Below are 21,262 nucleotides of genomic sequence, written 5' to 3'. Positions count from 1 at the left end.
CTGGCCTACTATAACCACAGCCCACACACATACACCTGATTGGAATTGAAATGAACAAGCACTCTAAGAACAACATCTTTTGGCTCTTTTTTGATGTGGGGAACCAAGATGCTGGTGTGTGCTGCTCTGACCTCTTCTAATAGAGCCATGCTCAATCCTTGTAGTTGCAAAGTCCAAGAGCTAGTATTGAGAGCACTGGACCCCTGTGGACCATTTGTGACTTGTGCAACAATCTGGTGGTTGTCATACAATGGAGAAGAAGCCCCCATCAGAACCAGTTCCAGCTCCTCCCTCCTCATACAGTGATGGAACTGGCTGATAACAGGAAAGGAGCAGTACCCCTCAAGAGAGGTCTGGTTGCCTGCCAGAGGGGACCCAAAGGCTCAATAAGTCCAGGAAACGTGATCTACTGGTCATGGTAGCACCTAACGCAGTCAGTACCAACTATTCTGGTGGGAAGGGGATGTCAAATCCTGAGGACTTGTAAGTATGACCTATCCTTCAAGGTTCCTGTGCCTTACTAGAGATACCAGTGCAGCTACCTCCTCTGATTCCTCCATTTCCAATGAGATTCAAGGCATAGTGGTGGTACCATTGGTATTGAGGTGCTCCTGCCTGATGGATAGAGATGTAACAGCTTCTGAGATATCAGTGACCATTACCCCCTGGGATAAGGATGTCCCTCAGAAACGAAGGGCCTGAAAGGAGTGGAAACTACAGAGAAGAGAAAAATATATCCTTTGGTGTACAAAGGTCTTCATATGACCCAGAGTCTGAGGAATTCCAAAAGAAACAACTGAAAGACGGGGCTAGTCTGTCACAGCTGGTTGGTCTGTGGATAAACAAGGTGGTACAAACAGTGCACCTGGACTTGTACTTATAGATGAACGTGGAGAGTGTCTGGTTTTCCACTTCAGTTACGCAGTCCTGGGGAGCTCTTTTATAGGTTTCTTATGTGATATCTCATCCAAGCTGTACTGGCTCAGGAATGAGCCATGTTTCTTATGGAGAATCCCTTCCAGGGATGAGACCATATACTTGTGAGATCACCCCTTACTCTCATGAGAAGCCTTGTCAGAGTCCTTATGCTTCTGTGGTAAAGGCACTGCTGGTTGGTTAAGGAAGATATACGTGAAAGGAGGGTTTTCCAAGGTCAGGTCAGAGTGAGGCCTCAGTCTCCTTAAGGAATGTTTGTATTCAGACCTCTGACCTAATTCTGGTTGGGAAAGATTTACAGATACTGCACTTTGAAGACATATGTGAATCATCCAAGAAGTATAGGCATCATCAATCCTCATCTTTGATGGAGAAGGAGTGAATGCAGGAGACTGAATTCTTGACTCATGGGAGCTGGGCATAGTCCTGGGATTGGGGAGCACTCTCCCTGAATAGCAGGTGTGGGAACAAACTATATAGTAAACTAAGTATGACTACTAAGCTAACATATAAAAACTATTTACAAAGAGTTTAAAGGTTATGCACAGAGCAAAGGAGGACACAATTCCAACTCAGGTTATGTGCCAGTAAGAAGGAACTGAAGAGATGTCTACCCACACTGCCTCTTATATCCTCAGTCAGAAGCAGGAGGAAAGCTACTGTGCATGTGTGGGTCAGTGAATACTGCTTTGAAGAATTTCTGGACTTGGGCCCATGGAATGCATGTGCTACACGTAGAATAAACAAAAGGGATAAACACTCAAATATATCATTTAATGAAAGATTAACACAATTGTATATATTCTGGGTTTGATAATGTAAAGTTCTAATGTGTTTTCACAGAAATATAGGAATTGTATTACCACATCAGACCAGGGATCTTTTTAGTTCCACTCTCTTTTCTGATAGCTGCCAGTACAAGGTGTTCAGAGGAAATGCAAAAAACCCCAAGGTGGACAATGAAAGACTAACCTGCCTTTAGGATAAAGCCCTTCCTAACCCAGAAGGTTAGTGTTTGTTTTGAAGCACCAAGGGTTATATTCCATCTAAATTATTTTTAAACCTACACAACTCATCTCATTAGCTTTACAATGTCTACAGGTTGAACCTCTCTAGTCCGGCACACTCTCATTCAGCGACATCCATAATTAGGCATAACTTTATTTAGCTGGATGACCAATTACCATGTGTGTGGCCAAGTTTCCCAGGGCCCCATAAAGTTTGTTTACAGTCACCACTTCTGGCTTTCAGTGTTCTACGCTGTTATTTAGCTCCAATTTATCCCTAAATGTCTCCTAACAGCCCAGGAAACAGTGAACATGTTGGTAATGAGGCTAGACAATATGAATTCCTGTGGCCTGGCAAATTCTCTCGTTTGGCACTGGTCAGGGCCCAAGTGTCCTGGACTAGAGAGGTTCAACCCGTATTACTTTTTGAAATACTACTGAATTCTTGGCCTCAATGCTATTTAGTGAAAGACAGTCACTTACACAGGTCACTAATATAGCATGTAAAAAAAGTTATTTCCCTTTACTTCAGTTTTAAATCTGCTACCTTTCGGTTCTAGTGGCTAGCCACTTGTTTTCGTTCTCTACAAAATTCAATATTGGAAAAATTGGTATTTAACCCCTACATTAAGTTGCACAACATACTTTGAATTATGAAGCATTTGTAACCTTTTTTATGATTTGTTTTGGACCCTAGCACCCCAAAAGGAGGACTGAAGTTTGCTTTGGCTGGAAGGCAAAAGCACCACTGCACTGGACTTCACAAAAAAAGCCCAAACCTACCAATGGAAACCTGCAGCTGAGTGAGTTGTGTCCTGCTGGGCCACAGGGGGGCACTGTGGAGGAAAAACTAATCAGAGCCTGTATCCTCTGGTTCAGGGGTGAGCAAACTTGTTACGCACCATGATAGCCTTTGCATTCCTGCCATGACCGGGGCCCCCAGATGGCCCTGGAAGCGAGCAGCAGCCTCCTGAAGTGATGCACTGGGCACCTTTAGCAGTGGAAGCTACAGGGGGCGGTGGGAGAAGAGGAATGGAAAAGATTAGGATAGGGGCAAGAGCAGTTCTTCTGGTGCACCACAGGTTACCTGAGTGCGGTGTAGTGGCGTATAGGGTCAGAGGAGGCAGCCGCACTGCCCAGCAAATGGCAGTGCAAAGGCAGATGGAAGACTTGCAGCAACAAACTGTATGCTGGGCTTTGTCAGTGCCCGAAACGGGAGCTGGGTTGGGTGCTGAACTGAAGGAAGGCAGCAGTGACATATATGCCCTCCCAACAAGCAGGGGGAGTGTCCCATTGTGAGTGAGAATGGCCAGGGCATGTGCCTCACCTGCACTCCCTTCCAAAGAGCTGGCTTTTTCCCCTGTTAATGATACTGCAGCTGCATGGTGCGTGATTTTGCTGTGCCCCCAATTTGCAATCTGCTGCTCTACTTTGTTAACATCCTGAAAATATGCTAGTATATTAGAGAAATGATTTTGTCATATGGAAGCTGTGCTTGTCTGTTCCTCTTTGCATTTTCAGCTACATATTTTAAAAATCTGTTTGTAATTGTTGTTCCAGTAAACTTTCTCCTACAGATGTAAGGATCACTAGTCTATAAGAATCATACCTAAAGTCTTTCTGAAGCAAGTATTGCCATTTGCTAGCCTCTTATCCTCTGGAAAATCTTCTGATCTTCATAAAAGATGATATTTTATATTTTAGTAGCATCTCAGACACTTCATTACTAAGCTTCTTTAGAAATCCTTCATCCAGTCCCAGTGATTTGTTATTCTTAAATTTGTCAATTATTTCCAGCTATTTCTCATTTTACAACTTTTTTTTTCTGACTATGTCTCATACTTATTACTTGAATTGAAAAATTCCAAGGTAGGTATGTTCCCAACATCCTCTGTAGTGAAGAGTAAGGCAGTGTAATAGCTTAGTTCCTTTGTAACATGCTTGTCCTACTTACTTACACCTGTTAGTACATAACACCACAAGAAAAGAAAGACTACAGAACTTACTTTAACTAGCTCAGGCTGCATCACAGGTGTTGGCAAGGCTATGGCACTCTGTGCATAAGCCTGGTGATATGCTGCTTGGACTCCGTGATCAGTATATGGCTGCCATAAAAACAAACATTGAAACAATGTTTAAGAGTACAAAAGCATGTTCTACATTTGTACGTTTTTGTAAGCTCTGTCATGATTTAAACTGCTAAACACTGTGGAAGAGGGTTAACCTGACTATTGATATCTATCAATGATTTTTTTTTTTTTATTTCCCCCCGCCACATTACAGAATAGATTTTGGTAGATCACTTAGTACCATACACTGGTTTATCAGTGCCACCGAGCACCTTTCTTCCTGACATGCACGAATGTTAAAGAGATTAATTTCTGTATTATAAACCTAATTCACTCATAACTGTAATGGAATATAGTTATTCCATTTATTTATTATATTAATATTGAAACTCTGTAAACAATATTTTTGTCTTGTTTTAAAAATATTTACTCAGCTTTACTGTATGCACGTAGTTTCCCCTAATATGAACAGACTGTGTACCTGTGGATTGAGGACATGATACAGCCATATTTTCCTAAGATAATTCAGAAATTGGAGTGGGGTTATAGTTCATCAGCCTCCTAAAATGTCTTTGTAAATAGCTGATAATCTTCTGATTCATTGACTAGAAGTGGCAGAACATGCCAGATTAATAAGAAATTAGCCAGTAAAGAAGGCAGTTGCATAGGAAATGTCAATATATATTTGTTTTAAAGGAAAAAAAGTGCAGACTTCTGAACATAATTTGCTATAATTTTTTGTGAAAAATACTTGACTTGAGCCCCTTCACAGTCCCAACTTTTTTTTGGTGATAAAGAATGGCTTTAAGGAAAGAATACTGTACTCATATTTCACAATAACTATACAGGTCTTTTTCATAACTATATTTTCAGCATTCATCTGATGAAGCAGGTATTTGCCATGAAAGCTTATGTCCCAAAAAATCTGTTAGTCTATAAGGTGCCACAGGAGTTCTCGTTTTAACAAATAGTTTTTATCATAAATTTGCTAATACTTTCTCTCCAGTCAAAAAATGAACAATTTCTGGGAAAAATAGACTTCCAAAAAGGATTGCTGCTAACAATACAATAAATATTCTTATGCACAAAACAGCAGAAAAGATTTAATGGTCAGAACCTGGAGAACCTTACTATCCTAATCCCCAGAACACTTGCCAAACACCATGTTCTCCCACAGAAAAGTATTCCAGACAATTTACATTCTTAGAAGCATTTCAGTTCAGACTAGTTATTCAACAGTCCTAACAAGAAGTCCAGCCTGAATTTATTCAATCTGAACAGTGTAACTGTCAATGTGGAACTAGTAGAAACATTTAGTCTAGTCCTCCCACTGCTGCCCATAATCCAATGTTGGCCTTTCAAAATATTTCAAAAATGTTTCTGCTAGGAAGCTATGTCAGGGACTTTGACATAGGTAACCAAGCGGCACTGCAATTGCAATGACTTAAAACAATACTAGTGTGGGCATGAAAAAAAGTGCAGTGTCTTAAACTTCTGATTGGCTGGTGTGTTTACAGTGAATTGTTTATGCTTACACGGGGTCTGTTTAATTACTTGAAATGAATGTTCAAATCTCCATTACATATAAGTACATATATTGTATGTAGAAGTTCCATCAACATACCTCTGGAACTGCAGCTTCCATTAGAGAGAAAGGAGGAGGTACACATCCACTGTCCTGTGCAATTTCTAACGGTTGATAAATAACTTCAGAAGGGTGCAGACAAAAAAATGAGGTTGAAGAGGCAGGAGACTAAAATAAAAGAAGATTTAGTACAGATTGGTGAATTGTGCCATAGGAAAGCAATGCAAAATGAAAGACTAAAACAACTGACACTGACATTTAGACAACTTTTAAAAATATTTCAAAGTTTCAGATACCACACTTGGCTTTGAGTCCCCTTGCTATATTCGCATTTTTAAAATCATATTTTCTTATTTTAAAAATGTCTCTCTACTCTACTATATGAAAGACATACATAAACAGAGAAATGTAATCACTAGACTGACTACAGAAGGGAAATAATAAAGATGGCTTTTTCAAGTGCTGTCAAAAGCATTCAGTCCACAAACTGTAAAAATAAAAAAAAATTCTCCTCATTCAGTTATAATTTAGCCACTGTTTAAAAAAATAAAAAAGCTTTTGCAAAAAGAAGTATGAATTTTAAAGTTGATGGTGTTGCTTTAGCACAAGTGTTTCCCAAAGGCTGTGTCTACACTCTCCAAAAACTTTGAAATGGCCATACAAATGGCCATTTTGAAGTTTACTAATGAAGCACTGAAATACATATTCAACGTCTCACTAGCATGAGGGAGGCCGCAGCACTTTGAAATTGATGCGGCTCGTCCAGACAGGGCTCCTTTTCAAAAGGACCCTGGCTACTTCGAAGTCCCCTTATTCCTATCTGCTCATAGGAATAAGGGGACTTCGAAGTAGCCGGGATCCTTTCGAAAAGCAGCCCCGTCCGGACGAGCTGCGTGGTGGCGAGCCGCATCAATTTCGAAGTGCTGCGGCTGCCCGCACGCTAATGAGGCGCTGAATATGTATTTCAGTGCTTCATTAGTAAACTTCGAAATGACCATTTGCATGGCCATTTTGAAGTTTTTGGCTAGTGTAGACGTAGCCAAATTGTGTTTCACATCAATGTCCATTAGGCCCATACATGTGGGTTATTCAGTTTCGTGCACCACATCATTGTTATATAGGTTTGCAGGGGTGAAATGCCCTCAATTCCTTCTCTACTGCGAAGTTTCATAGTAGATAACTCCTAAGAAGAGGGAAAGTAGGGTGGATAGTGGAGTGCATCTTAAAGGACCACAGTTCCTGCACAGAGTGAGTAAGCGCTTCTTCAAGTTGAGTCCCTAATGGGTGCTCCAAGCTATGTGGCTACCGAACAGCTCCCCTTACAGAGCAGAGGGCTTCAGAGTGAATCCAATAAAGCACAGCAGAGCTAAATACAGCATTGGAAGCAGAATCATGAATTAATGCATAACGCTCAGAGGTCCAAGTTACAGCTCCACAGATCTCAATAATGGAACATTTTTCAGAAAAAGTTACTAAAATAGAAATAAACCTCATAGATGTATGTCTGAGAGTGGTTGGATGCAGTTCACTATGATCTACAGAGTCTGTTTATAAACTGCTGACCCTTATGATCTGTCTGCAAGTTAGCCAAATTGTGTAACTTTCTAAAACAGTCCTGCTTCTTCCTTACTGAGGTGAAGTTTAGAGTAAAAGACAAGAAGGTTGATGAGATACACTGAAGATGCTTTTGGTAAGAACTTGAGTGTTTAAAGAAAAAAAAAAAGGAGTTAACCATATTATCATCATCAACAACGATGTGCTCAGTGCCCATTGGTATCCAATGTCTCTCTCACTACTTCCTTCCATCTTTCCCTGTCCACTGCAGAGTGGCTTAGCTTCTGTAGACTAGCTCTGCACCAATCTACTATATCATCTCCGTGGGGTCTTGATTTTTCATTCGTCCCCCAAGTTACGCAAAATTTGACTTAGGCGGGGTTGCGTTCTCCACCTAAGTCAGGGGTCCACTGTATTTTAGCACAGGATGGAGTCCACTATATCTGCCAGGAGTGAGGTTACTGATGGAATGTGCTTTAGGACACAGATAAGTAAATATAGTGCACAGACTACTTCCTTGCATAATACTCTTTTTACTCCCTTTGAAGAAAGGTTCTTTCTAAACCTACAAACCATTGCCTAGCCATGATCTGAGACAAAGTATTCTGAGATTGGGTGAGGGATCTTCCCATCTTTTTGGGTAAGAAGATAAAGAGCAGTCAAAAGCATGATTTCTGAACAGCCAGCTGCATGAGGTAAGCAAATTATGTCTGTCCATTGCCAAAAAATATGGTTGAGTGGTCTTAAGAAAAGTGCCTGGTGAGGGTATCCAAAGTTACATTCTTATCGCTTGGGAAGTAAGCTGCTGTGATAATGCATATGCACCTATTCAAAAAAACTGACAGCTCCAGTACAAGAGGGGTGTCACGAATGAATGCCTGTAAAGGGTTAAACCCTGAGAGGGTGAGTTCTCCGTTAGCAAGCAGCCAGGTGAACCAATGAGAACAGAGAGAGAGATTTCTGTATGGAAGCAGTTTCCTGTTGAGGGTTCGTTCTTTTGTGTGGCTGGAGGAAAGTCAGAGATGTTTAATCCTATGCAGGCTTAAGAAATTCAGTAAATATCCAGGCCACAAGGGCTACGTCTACACGTGCACCCAACTTCGAAATAGCTTATTTCGATGTTGCGACATTGAAATAGGCTATTTCGATGAATAACGTCTACACGTCCTCCAGGGCCGGCAACGTCGATGTTCAACTTCGACGTTGCTCAGCCCAACATCGAAATAGGCACAGCGAGGGAACGTCTACACGGCAAAGTAGCACACGTCGAAATAAGGGAGCCAGGCACAGCTGCAGACAGGGTCACGGGGCGGACTCAACAGCAAGTCGCTCCCTTAAAGGGCCCCTCCCACACACACTTTCATTAAACAGTGCAAGATACACAGAGCCAACAACTAGTTGCAGACCCTGTATATGCAGCACGGACCCCCAGCTGCAGCAGCAGCAGCCAGAAGCCCTGGGCTAAGGGCTGCTGCCCACGGTGACCACAGAGCCCCGCAAGGGCTGGAGAGAGAGTATCTCTCAACCCCCCAGCTGATGGCCGCCATGGAGGACCCCGCTATTTCGATGTTGCGGGACGCGGATCGTCTACACGTCCCTACTTCGATGTTGAACGTCGAAGTAGGGCGCTATTCCCATCCGCTCATGGGGTTAGCGACTTCGACGTCTCGCCGCCTAACGTCGATTTCAACTTCGAAATAGCGCCCAACACGTGTAGACGTGACGGGCGCTATTTCGAAGTTACTGCCGCTACTTCGAAGTAGCGTGCACGTGTAGACGCAGCCAAGGAGATCTGGACATACAGATACATAAGGAGACAGGAAATGTTTAGTCAGATGCAATCAGGTTATTTTTTTATTTTGGGTTTGGTGCAGGACTTCTTAGGCTGGCTGATTTACACCCACCCCCACCTCCCCCACACTGTAACTTTTAAACTGAATCACAGGAAAGTAATTCTCTGTACTTTAACCTACCCCTTTTTAAGTTGCTCTGTAACACCTAGCAACCAAGTGTGCTTTGTATTGTAAATCTTTTGTTTTGTTAATAATTCACTTTTTTTAAGGTAATGATTTAATTCCTCGAAACGGTCTGTGAATATGCATGCTTAAGGCTACATCTACACCATGAGATAAATTCCAATTTAAGGCAGTTAGCGTGATATTACCACTTGACCTTCTTCACTGTAAATACCATTAGCTTGACTTATGTTGCACTAATATCGATATCATAATATCATTGGTACCTGCTGGGTGGAGTGTCAAGTTTGAATTTAAAAGTTTGAATAAAGGCCAGTGTGGAAGTGCCACATCTTAAAATCAGATTTATTAGCCTCCAGAGATGTCCTATATGTAACCCACAATGTCCCACTGTGCTCCACTCTGGCCACTGCTCTTCAGGTGTGCAGGAATGAGGTAACAGGAAGACTGTGAATTTCAAATCGGGACCAGGAAGCCTGTGGCTGTGGGCTCACGTTTGTATGAGAGCCTGAGAAATATCTTTCTTTCTTTGCTGTTAATGCTGTGAGTGCATCTACCCATTATAAATAGCCCCAGTACGGAGTTTGTGGTTTGTGGTTCTCTCTCTACACTTGGTATCTTTTATTGTGCTGCCTAGCGCCAGCTGCTGCTCCGCCGCATCACATGGAAGCAAGGCTGTTGGGGTGTTGTGCTTGCATAAGAGGCCGAGAAACTTCTTCTCAGCGGTTTACGTTTGTGCGCCCCCCCCCACCAATAGTTGCCACGCAATCGAGGTCTTTCCTGCCCTAAACCACAGTTCATGGCTAGCCCCTGACTCAATAAAAGGACGTGCCTGCCATTCAGTGTTGACCACGCTGCCAAGCAGCACCACTTTCTGGCTTGTGTGTTGTTAGGTCTCCAAGGGCAGCTAAGATTTTTGGGGGCTTGCTGCCACTGAGGGAGGAAGTATCCCCCCGATGTTTAAGATGTTCAGGGCCTTTCTGCGACACTACTTCAACTGGCCCCACCCCTAAAAATATTATGGGGGGGTGGGGAGAGAATCTCTCTCAGCAGCTAAGATTTTCAGGGCCTTTCTGCTGTATGGGGGATCTACTTCAACCGTTCCTCCACTGAACCCCTACCCCCGCACCAACAAGGACCTGGGTGACTAGCTGTTGCTGGGAGGAAACCTTTCCATGTGCCTACGATTTTCAGGGTGTTGCTGACATCCCCCGTATTGGCACTTTCTGTGTAGTGAACAGGGAAGACAAAATTCTTTTTTCCTAGCCCTTTCTATCCTCTTTCTTCCAACTCTGTGGCCCTTCCTGCAGGGAAGAGTGGGTGGGAGGGCCAGTTGAGAATAAAGACTGCACAGAAGCTGTACAATGACCTGGGAAGATAAAAACCTCCCCTCACTAACTCTCTTTTTTCAAAAACTTTACTATCAACCCTTTCTTCATGCTTTTCATTGTCCCCATGTTATTTTCAGGGATCAGATGCAATCTGGGGTGGGGGAGAGCGGGATGCTCTGTGGACGGTCAGTTGAGAAGGCACACGCTTGCTGATTTTTATAAAATCCTTGATAATTCAATTACAGAAGAAAGAGATTTCTGTTAACTTTGCCATATTTGCTGATGCCCTGCTTTTCCATCCTTCCAACTGGAAAAACAGATGTTTGCTTACCATGGGAGGGGAGTGAGGGCAATGCAATGAAGAAGATGGTATCAAATACCAGTGAACATACCCAGAATGTTACAGGGATGAGGGAACTGTGGGATAGGTTCACACAATGCACTACTGCAACAGTCGATGTTTGCCAATTGAGGGTGGCAGCAATAAGTCAACTTTGTGAGGGGCACATGGCAAGGTGAGGAGAGTCAAATTTGAATTTATAAAATCCAGTGTTACAAAATCTATACTAATAAATATGAATATATCTCATAGTGTAGACATAGCCTAAGACTGAAAGGTCAGCCATCAGATTGCAGCTTAATTTCTTCCTCTTTGTTTTCAAGCTCTCTCCTAAGGGAGGGTTAAGAGAGTGGGGTTACGTCACAGAAAGACATCCCAAGTGTGTATTCCTGGGTTTTACAGAGGGGTTTTCTCACTTGGGTGGTAGCAGCTACCTCCCAGGGTCAGGGAATCTGTGACCTTGTGAAGCTTTTAAGCAGATGCATATAGAGGCAAGGTACTTTTAAAGTCTTTTATGGGCCCCCACCTTCCTCATTCTGAGTGTTGGAGCGGGGATCGGCCTTGACAAGGGGGATTTCGCTCCATCTTGTCAGCTGGTAGAGAACATGCATGACATGTTGTCCATCATGGCCTGTACATACCCCTGATCAATAGTAGAAACTGATGACAGGCATATCTAACTCCCTGAGTTCTAAGATGCTGATATTCAAAAGACATCGTGCATGCTCAACCCCTATTAGAAGAGCAGAGACAGCCAAAGTGCTGGGGGATGTTTTAAAAAAGGCATGCTCTTGAGGAAAAGGAAGCCATTTCTTCTATGGAAACAAAAGACCCCAAAGAAGAGAACAGAGGCAACAGGGACTTTACGTCCCATTAAAGATCTTGGACCAAACCCAAAATCCATAAAGTGTGGTGAGATCACACTGAAGGAGCTTGCATTCCAGTATTTCTTTTCTTTTCCTATAGGTCTGTAATATTCTTGTGCCTTTTTAAGATGTGCGTGTGCGTGGCCCTATCTACACTAGCAAGTTTACACTGGAACAGCTGTACTGAAACTGCTGCAAAATTGAATAGTAACAGAGAGGGAGCCGTGCTAGTCTATATACTATCGAAACAAAAAAGCAGTTGAGTAGCACTTTAAAGACTAACAAAATAATTCATTAGGTGAGCTTTCGTGGGACAGACCCACTTCTTCAGACCATAGCCATACCAGAACAGACTCAATATGTAAGGCACAGAGAACCAAACACAATAATCAAAGTTGACAAATCAGAAAAAAATTATCAAGGTGAGCAAATCAGAGAGCCGGGGGTGCGGAGGGGAGTCAAGAATTAGATTAAGCCAAGTATGCCAAAGAGCCCCTATAATGTCCCAGAAAATTTGCATCCTGGTTCAAACCGCATGTTAATGTGTCGAATTTGAATATGAAAGAGAGTTCCGCAGCTTCTCTTTCTAAAGCAGACCAAAAATTCTTCTTCAATAAGATGGAAACTCTTAAGTCATTAACAGAATGGCCCATTCCATTAAAATGTAGACTAACTGGTTTGTGGATCAGGAACATTTTGATGTCTGTTTTGTGCCCATTAACCCTCTCAGACAAAGAGTTAATGGGCACAAAACAGACATCAAAACATTTGAGAGTTTGAAGTCTGTCCAGACAGACTTCAAACTCTCTCAGACAAAGAGTTAATGGTTCTGGTATGGCTATTGTCTGAAGAAGTGGGTCTGTTTCACGAAAGCTCACCTAATAAACTATTTTGCTAGTCTTTAAAGTGCTACTTGACTGCTTTTTGTTTTGATAGTGTATAGACTAGCACGGCTGCCTCTCTGTTACTATGCCTTACATATTGAGTCTGTTCTGGTATGGTTATGTTCTGAAGAAGTGGGTCTGTCCCATGAAAGCTCACCTAATAAATTATTGTGTTAGTCTTTGAAGTGCTACTTGACTGCTTTTTTGTTTTGCTGAAACATTGTAACATGGCTGTTGTAGCTACCTGATGCTGACAGGAGAGAACTCTACCATCAATATAACAAAACCACTTCTACGAGCAGTGGCAGCTATGTCAGTGGTGCAACTGTGGTGCTTAATGAAGATGCTACCTACTCTGTCAGGAGATGTTCATCCACTGATGTAGATAATGCCATTTCTCTGAGAGGAGAAGCCCTCCTGCTGACATAGCACTGTCTACATGGGAATTTGGGTAGTATAACTGCATTACTCCTTCTTCCACACCCCTCAGCAGTGCAGTTATATCAACTAAAGATTATAGAGCAGATTAGGGCTACAGCTGGACGAAATGATGGCAGAGGCCACTGCTACAAGACTAACCAAGGCATGTCTGATTGCCTCATTTCAGGAAAGTAATGCTACCTTTGCGTTCCAACTCAAAATCCCTTGCATGACAAGAATCCTAAACCATATAGACCAGAGAATTACCACAAGGGAGCGGAGTCCCTTTTGTCCAGCTTGCAGGAAAGAAATATGTGAATAAACAAACTGGATGTGATATGTAATTAAATTCTACTTTATCCCTTCCATTTTGCCACGAAATACTGCATGACTGTATTATTGAAATACAGCAAAAAATATTAACTTGAACAATGCTGATTAACTGCCTTGGGAGATATCACTTCATCAGCTGAATTATGGACAAGTGACTTAAAAACTGAGAAAACATATTATGCATTCAAACAATGAAAATGATGACCAAATGCTGCAATTATAAAATATATTTACCTGTGGAATACTCCATTGCCACTGCCCTGAAAGACACTGTGAAGGTGCCTAGGCTCATAAAAATAAGATTGTTTGCATTATGAAACATAACACTTTCTCAAATGGAAAACAAAAGCCCTTCAAATATGTGGTTTTCCAAATAAAACAAGACACTGGCAGGTCTTAACTGATGAAAAACATGTAAGGTAAAATTTTCAAAAGCATCCAAATAATTTAGGAGCATAAGCTATTAACTTTCAATAGGAATCTGATTTGGGTACTTTTGAAAATAGTACTTGGGATCCTAAATGACGTAAACATTTTTGAGAATTTGAGAGTTTCTTAAAAAATTAAATACAAAGTATTACAATTCAGAAGTATTTTTAAATCTTTGCAACAGTCCTACTTTTAAAAATATTTTTATCATGGTCACAAATAATTAATAAAGCCACAATCAAGACATTTTCCAGTGAACTCTTCTTCCAACCCTTCAAACAAAACTACTGATCAGAATCCTTGTGTATGCATAAGTCCCTTTGGCTGTGTCTATACTACGAGATAAATTAGATTTTTAATAAATTCAGTTTTTTAACCTCATTTTTATGAATTCCAATGTGTCCACAAAGCTTCTTCAAATTCGACCTACTATTTTTCCGTTTCGAATATCCATATTCCCATTGCCCTATGCATGTTCGACAGCATAAGCAGTGCATTGTGGGTACCTATCCCACAGTGCCTTAGCCCTTGTTCTTTGTGGGTGCTTATGTTTGAATCCCAGAATGCAAAGCACTGTCCCAGAATTCAGAGCACCCCATAACTGCGCAAAAACAAACAGGAGATCACACCATTTCCTGCGGCATTTTCTCTGCCAGTGCAAGCATGGATCCCCAAATGCTTCAACTCATTTCACACATCCTTTCGGCAACCACACTGGCTCTCATAGAATTTTGCCCTCAGTTACAAAGCTCAGTGATGGTTCAGTATCATAATGATGATGATGCTGGTTTTGAAGAGCAAATCTCACAACCACAGTCCAAGAACTCAGAGCTATTGGCTGCCCTGGATGCAGTGCTGAGAGTGGAGTTGCAGTTTTGGACTTGTGAGACAAGGACACAATAGTGGGACCACATCTTTTTGGTGTCCTGAGACGACCAGCAGTGGGTGAAGAACTTTTGCATGAGCAAGTCCACTTTTATGGAACTTTGTGATGTGCTGGCCCCTACCCTGAAGCTCAGCAACACAAGAACGAGGCAGTCTTTAACAGCTCAGAAGCAAGTGGCAATTGCTCTGTGCAAGGCTGCAACGCCTGAGAGTTACTGGTCAGTGGCAAATCAATTCGGGGTGGGCAGATCTACAGTAGGATCCGTGATGATGCAGGTGGCCCATGCAATCTGTCAGCATCTCCTCAGAAACCCTGAGAGATGTACAGGCAATAGTGGATGGACTTTGCTGCCATGGGGTTTCCTAGCTGCAGTGGGGCAACAGATGGCACGCACATCCCCATCATAGCCCTGGACCACCTAGCTTCTGAATATATAAATTGAAAGGGGTACTTCACCATGGTTTTGCAGGGATTGGTAGATCACAAAGGTCGCTCCACCAATGCCAATCCTGAATGGTCAAGGAGGGTTCATGACGTGCCATCTTCTGAAATTCTGGACTGTACAGAGAACTCCTGGATGGGACTTTTTTCCCAGAACAGCCATGATTGGTGACGTGGAGATGCCTATTGTAAAACTGGGTGACCCTGGTTACCCTCTGCTGCCTTGCCTTATGAAGCCCTACACAGGAGCCCTGGAGTCCAGCAAGGAAAACTTCAATCACAGACTCAGCAGGTGGAGAATGATCGTGGAAAGCGCCTTTGGCAATTTAAAAGTGAGGTTCAGATGCTTATTGACCTGTTTGGACCTTTCTGAAACTAATGTCCCCACATGATTACAGTGTGTGCTATTTTGCACATTTGAGTATCCTGGTGGGAGACTTTCCTGTGTTCAGCTTCATTCTGCTCCATGTGCTGCTGCAGGATGAGATACTGCTTGCACCTTTTTCTCTTTCTGGATCTGTCTCCCATGCTGGGCATGGCAGCTGGACAGTGATGGTCAAAATTAATATGCAATTCACATAATGTGCTTTCAAATAGCATGAATGGGTCTCTGTGCCTACTGTCAGGGAGAGTTTCTTTTTTGAAGGCTGCTAAAGGCTTTTTAAGGATGGGATTCTAAGTCTGTGTTTCACAATACATCATTTACCATCACTTATGTAGCACATTTCTTTGTGGACATGGTAAGCTATAAGCAATCGTCTGCTTTTCAGGGGAAAGGGAGGGCTGCAAAGTAGGGGAAGCTGTCAGCTGTCCTGGGGCAGGGGAAAATTTTTTTCAGCCGTTCCTGGAGCAATCCTCTGCAATGAGCAAGGAGCAAAGTACATGGCAGCAGGGTGGCAAGAGGGGATGGTGGGGCTGGGTTCAATTATGGCCACAAGGATGACTGTCTGAGGGGGATCCCTGTAAAGTAAAGAGAAACGCTGGGTGGAAAGGGACATGGAAAGGGAGATGCCCAGCAGAGCCCAGCAGCTGTGTGTCATGGGGGATCCCTGTAAAGTAAAAAGATATGCTGAGCAGAAAGGGACATGGGAGGGGAATGCCCCGCAGAGCCTGCAAACCACATTGGGGGGTGGGGAGCAGAGCACCTGCCAGCTGCTGCAGGGAAATGTAAAAGGACAGGAAGCATGGTAAAAAAAAAATGCAAATTCCCATGCTTCTGCAGATTCCCAAGGAAGACATCACCCTCCTAAAACTAGCAGATATGGGCAAACACGACTTGCTCATGCTGTGTGACCACAAGTCTGGAAAATTTGCTAAAATGCTGTGTGGTGCCATGACACAGGATCACTATCTGGTTGCCTGGTGTAGCAAGGTGTGCGACTGTGCAAGCCACGACAAGTCAGGACTGCCCAAGAACCTTGTAAAAAAATACAAGAGTGCATGGATGAGGCCTTTGAGGAGATATCCAAAAAGGAGAAGGGCTCCATCCCAAGTAACATTATACACTGTTCTGAGGGGCACAGATCCACAGAAAACCTGTACCCATACCTGACCCTATACCTATATCCATCTACAACCCACTTCTAGCATGCAGAATAAATACACACCTGAACAGCTTGGTCCAGGGGGCTCGGGGATTGGTGTGGAGGTGACCGGCGTGGAGGGGACCGGTCCCAGATCTATGGTGAAGAGCTCTGGGACATCTGGAAGAACTTCCTCAGTCCCCTGCTCATTGCTCCCTTCCTCCTCTCAGTTGGTCCCTTCCTCCAGGGCACCCAGCGCCTCACGGCTCACCCCAAACTCCAGACCAGGACCTCTACAAGTGTCATAATTAAAACCGGGCTCCTCAGTGGGGTCATTCCCCATAAGCCTGTGCAGCTGTTCATAATAGCAGCCACTGACCGGTAACTGTCAGGCGTTGCAACCTTGCACAGAGCAATTGGAGCTGCCCCAACCCCTGGTTGGCTTCCCAGACTTTATCATAGGTCTGTGGGAATTCTTTCACCTTTATCCAGCATTACATAGAGTCCCGGGAGTAACCTCTGGCGGTCACTTCATGTGACATCTGATCCACGTTTCTCTTGGCCACCTGAAGTGTCTTCACCACAGATTGGTCTCCCCAAGAGGCAAGAAGATCCAAAATCTCCAGGTGGGTCCATGCTGGGGCTCTCTTGCAAGCCAGAGAGGTACTAGGCAGATCACTACCCTCAGGGCTCATGATTGTAGTAGAAGGCTACCATGTGGTGTGATGGCTACCAATGTGGCACGATGCGATAGGCAAAATAATTTTTTCATTATGAACAACGTTTATATTTGCAGGCCTAGGCACTGCTTAATTCAAATTCAAATTCTAATTCAATCAAAAATTCATGAGCTTTCTGTGACTTTCTTCCTGCACACCTGGATGGAGAGCAGCAGAGAAGGAAGAGGCCATACATGGAGGGTCACCATGTAGCTTTGTGGGATACATACGGGACACATCTGGAGGCTAATAAATTCGAATTAAGCACACGGCATTTCCACACTAGCCTTTATTCAAAATTTTAAATTGCCGCTATACACATCTTGTAATATCAACATTTTGTTATTGATATTAGGGCTCAATATATTGAGCTAATGGTATTTACAGTGAAGACAGTGATGGTTTAATATTGAGCTAACTCATTGAAATATGATTTTATCTGGTAATGCAGATGCAGCTTTTGACAGTGGAGAGATTACGTAGGTGTTAGAATCCACGCTAGTGCATATAGTAGAAATAAGTCTTAAACCCTTAGGCTGTGTCTACAGAAGCCCCTTCCTTTCGAAAGGGGCATGTTAATGAGCAGGTTCAAAAGATGCTAATAAGGCGCTGCAATGAATATGCAGCCCCTCATCAGCATAATGGCGGCCTCAGCGATTTGAAAGTGTGGCTTTTCGAATCGCGCACCACCTGTGGAGATGGGACCTTCTGAAAGGACCCCCCTATTTTCTGAAAGCCCTTCTTCCTATCTGGTGTTAGGAACAAGGGCTTTTGAAAACTAGAGGGGGTCCTTTCGGAAGGTCCCGTCTCCACAGGTGGCACACGATTTGAAAAGCCACACTTTCAAATCACCACGGCTGCCATTATGCTAATGAGGGGCTACATATTCATTGAAGTGCCTCATTAGCATCTTTCGAACCTGCTCATTAACATGCCCCTTTCAAAAGGAAGGGGCTCCCGTAGATACAGGCTTAGGCTGTGTCTACACTTGCATTCCTCTTTTGAAAGATGTATGCAAATGATGGAAATCGAAAATGCAAATGAGGTACAAATTTGCCTATTTGACACTTCATTTGCATATTCTTATTACAAAAGAGCTTCTTTCAAAAGAAGAAAACCAGTGCTGATGCTGCTCTTTCGAAAGTAAACCCCATCTTCAAGATAATCCTTCTTCCCATTAAATAAAGGGAAGAAGGATTCCTTCGAAGATGGGGTTTACTTTCGAAAGAGCAGCGTCAACACTGGTTTTCTTCTTTTGAAATAAGAATATGCAAATGAGGTGTCAGGTATGCAATTTTCTACCTCATTTGCATTTTTGATTTCCCTCATTTGTATACCTCTTTTGAAAGAGGAATGCAAGTGTAGACGCACCCTTAATGATTTCCAGCTTTGTATGATTTGCTCACCATTTTTAAGCCAGGATGGAATTGACCTACCTATCTAGCATTACCATAAAGAAGGGATCACAATTCATGCCAGGTAGGCAAGCAGAAAATTCAGCTCTACTGAGGGGGTATAAGACTGGAATGCCTCAGTGTACAAATCTACTGTGACTTTAAATTTTAGATATTGCTCTTCTAATTTTTGAAGAGACCACTGTTTGGCCAGTGGGACAGCTGTTAAGAATTTATGGTTTTCCAAATAGTGAAAGCAAAACTAGAGGGCTATAAAGAATCCTCAGCCTATGAAATGGTGTACCTACCCATTTTCTAATTTTTACCTGGTAAGGGTATGTAGGTTGATGATAAACAGGTTGAGCTACCATTACAGGGGAACTGGAAATGGAGCGTGACTTTAAAAGAAAAGAAGAGACAGATTAATCAGACATTAATCTCCAGAACTGTTACTATTATTAAAACATACTCCTTAAGTACTATAGAATATACAACTTAACATTTTTTAAAACAAATTTAAGAAGAATGGCTATTTACAGTAACTATGATTCTTTTGATAATCACTTGGATGGATCTACACTGCAGACAAAGCACATGGCCTAGGACATTGAACTCAGAACTTTCTTGAAAGCAGTATCCACTGCTGCTTCTCCTGTACCATACAGCCTGTGGATATGAAATTGAGTGAAGCCTCAAACCTAATTAAAGTTCTATCTACCAAACACAAAATCTGCAAAAAGAGTCTGGAACAATGGAATATACTGTACCAATTTCCATCATGTCGAAATAACTGAGGGACCTGATACTAAAGGGTATGGGGTATGTCTATATAGAACAAACAAACAAACAAAAAAAAAACAAAAGCCAATTCAGTCATGTCAGCTAACTCAGGCTCAGAGGGCTTTTCAAGCGCTGTGTAGTTTTCCAAGACCACGCTGCAGGTCAAGCTCTGAAAATCTCAAACTTTACAGGACCTTGGAGCCAGCCCAAGCCCAGATATCTACACAGCAGTGAAACAACCCACGAATCCACATCAGTTGGGAAATGCCAGCCACGGTCTTTTCAATGCTGTTTAGACATACCCTCAACACCAGAAGAGCTGACATCAATGTATTGGGAGGCCCAGATCTGAGGCACTTAAGATTGTGGTAGTCAACACCAGAGTAATCAGTGCCCAGGTACTCAACACACATAGTATATCTACACTGCAATTAAAAACTTGTGGTTGGCCCATATCAGCTGACTTGGGCTTGTGGGTCTCCAGCTAAGAGACTGTTTAACTGGAGAGTAACGTTCAGGCTCAAGCTGGGGTCTGAGCTCTGGGACCCTTATACCTTGCAGCCTCCCATGGGCTCCTGCTTGAACCTGAACATCTACACTGCAATTAAACAACTCTTTAGCCTGAATCAGCTGGCATAGGTTAGCCCTCAATTTTTAACTTCAGTGTAGGCATACCCACAATCTCTAAAAGACACAGAATCCAACAGTGAACTCTGTGTAATCTTTAAGTTTCTTCTCAAGACATATTTTCAATGTATTTTTTGATAAAGATAAAATATTTGTTTTTGTGGGGGATGAAAAAAAGATGCTCGCCCTTCCCTTTTTAATCTCAGCACTTGTTCTACCCTCATTTATTCTCTTCCCCAAACATCAATTGTAAAATGCCCAAGAAAAGTGTACACTGTGTCTGCACCTGACAAGTGAGTTTGAGAGACTCAAATCAAGGAACAGTAATCAGTCACTAACAAGCCTGGGGAGTTTGTTAGTAGTTGGGATTCAGTGATCACAGTAAACTGGTCTCTGTTCAGAGAGTTGACCAGGGACTGGACCAGGTTCTGACTGTATGTTCTCACAAAACTCAGTAATCCTGAGTTACAATTCTTTGTTCTTACGGATAGTAGAAATATTATGAAAGGTTCTGGCTATTTCTCAGTTATGAGTGTCTTTCAGGGCTACAATGCCTCATCCTTTATTTTATATTAAAAACAAAAATGAAAACAGGTTAGGCTAAAGGAAGGGAGAATTTAAACTTAATATATTATGTGATATCATGCATTTTTATAGTCTCAGATTCCCTAGCACAAGGCAAAAGTAAAAAAAGCATTAACATAATGTAAAATTTTTCTACAGGAACAGTGAAACCTGTACTAATGATCACTTGTTAACTGCAGTAACTTCTGACAGAAGCCAAAGCTACACTCAATAGCTTACAGCTGAGCTGCAGTAAGATTTCCTCTGGAGCTGCCCTGGATGGCACGGGAATGGGGATTGGGATGGAGGAGGAGAAGGAAGAGGATGAAGAATAGGATGATGTTCTCAATGTTTAGGCAACCCGCCACTGCTAATGTTGGTGACTGGTCACTTACTGGGGAAAAGGAAAAAAGCGGGGGGTGGGGGCGGTTTACTGGTGTAATAAGTCATAAATCCACTGTCTCCGTTCAGTCCATGATTTTTAGTTGTCACTTAACTCCCCATCTTGGAAGCCCTATAGGATAACATCAAACAATGACAAACCCATATTTGACAGGGACCACATCCTGAAAGTCATCTTTCCCAAACCATCTCTTCT

At 42.6% G+C, this 21,262-nt stretch overlaps 1 protein-coding gene across 6 annotated transcripts in view; it reads right to left on the bottom strand.

The window, feature by feature from the left end:
• BOLL (boule RNA binding protein) overlaps nt 1-21,262 on the bottom strand; it is a 108,408-nt gene that overhangs the window by 18,441 nt on the left and 68,705 nt on the right. For 5 of the 6 annotated variants that reach the window (XR_012646402.1, XM_075001268.1, XM_075001272.1 and 2 more), the window contains 4 exons: nt 19,020-19,091; nt 13,536-13,583; nt 5,637-5,765; nt 3,950-4,048 (listed from right to left, as the gene is read on the bottom strand). Coding sequence is in view for 5 of the 6 variants with exons in the window: in XM_075001268.1 (XP_074857369.1) it covers nt 3,950-4,048; nt 5,637-5,765; nt 13,536-13,583; nt 19,020-19,091 (348 nt within the window). In the remaining variant the exon portion in view is untranslated. The remainder of the gene's footprint in view (nt 1-3,949; nt 4,049-5,636; nt 5,766-13,535; nt 13,584-19,019; nt 19,092-21,262) is intronic. The other variant, XM_075001270.1, reaches the window with a different exon arrangement.

This window comes from Carettochelys insculpta, chromosome 8 (assembly GCF_033958435.1).
Source record: "Carettochelys insculpta isolate YL-2023 chromosome 8, ASM3395843v1, whole genome shotgun sequence".
NCBI lineage: Eukaryota > Metazoa > Chordata > Testudines > Carettochelyidae > Carettochelys > Carettochelys insculpta.
Note: the sequence above shows the minus strand (reverse complement) of the source record. Positions and strands in the feature narration are given on the sequence as shown.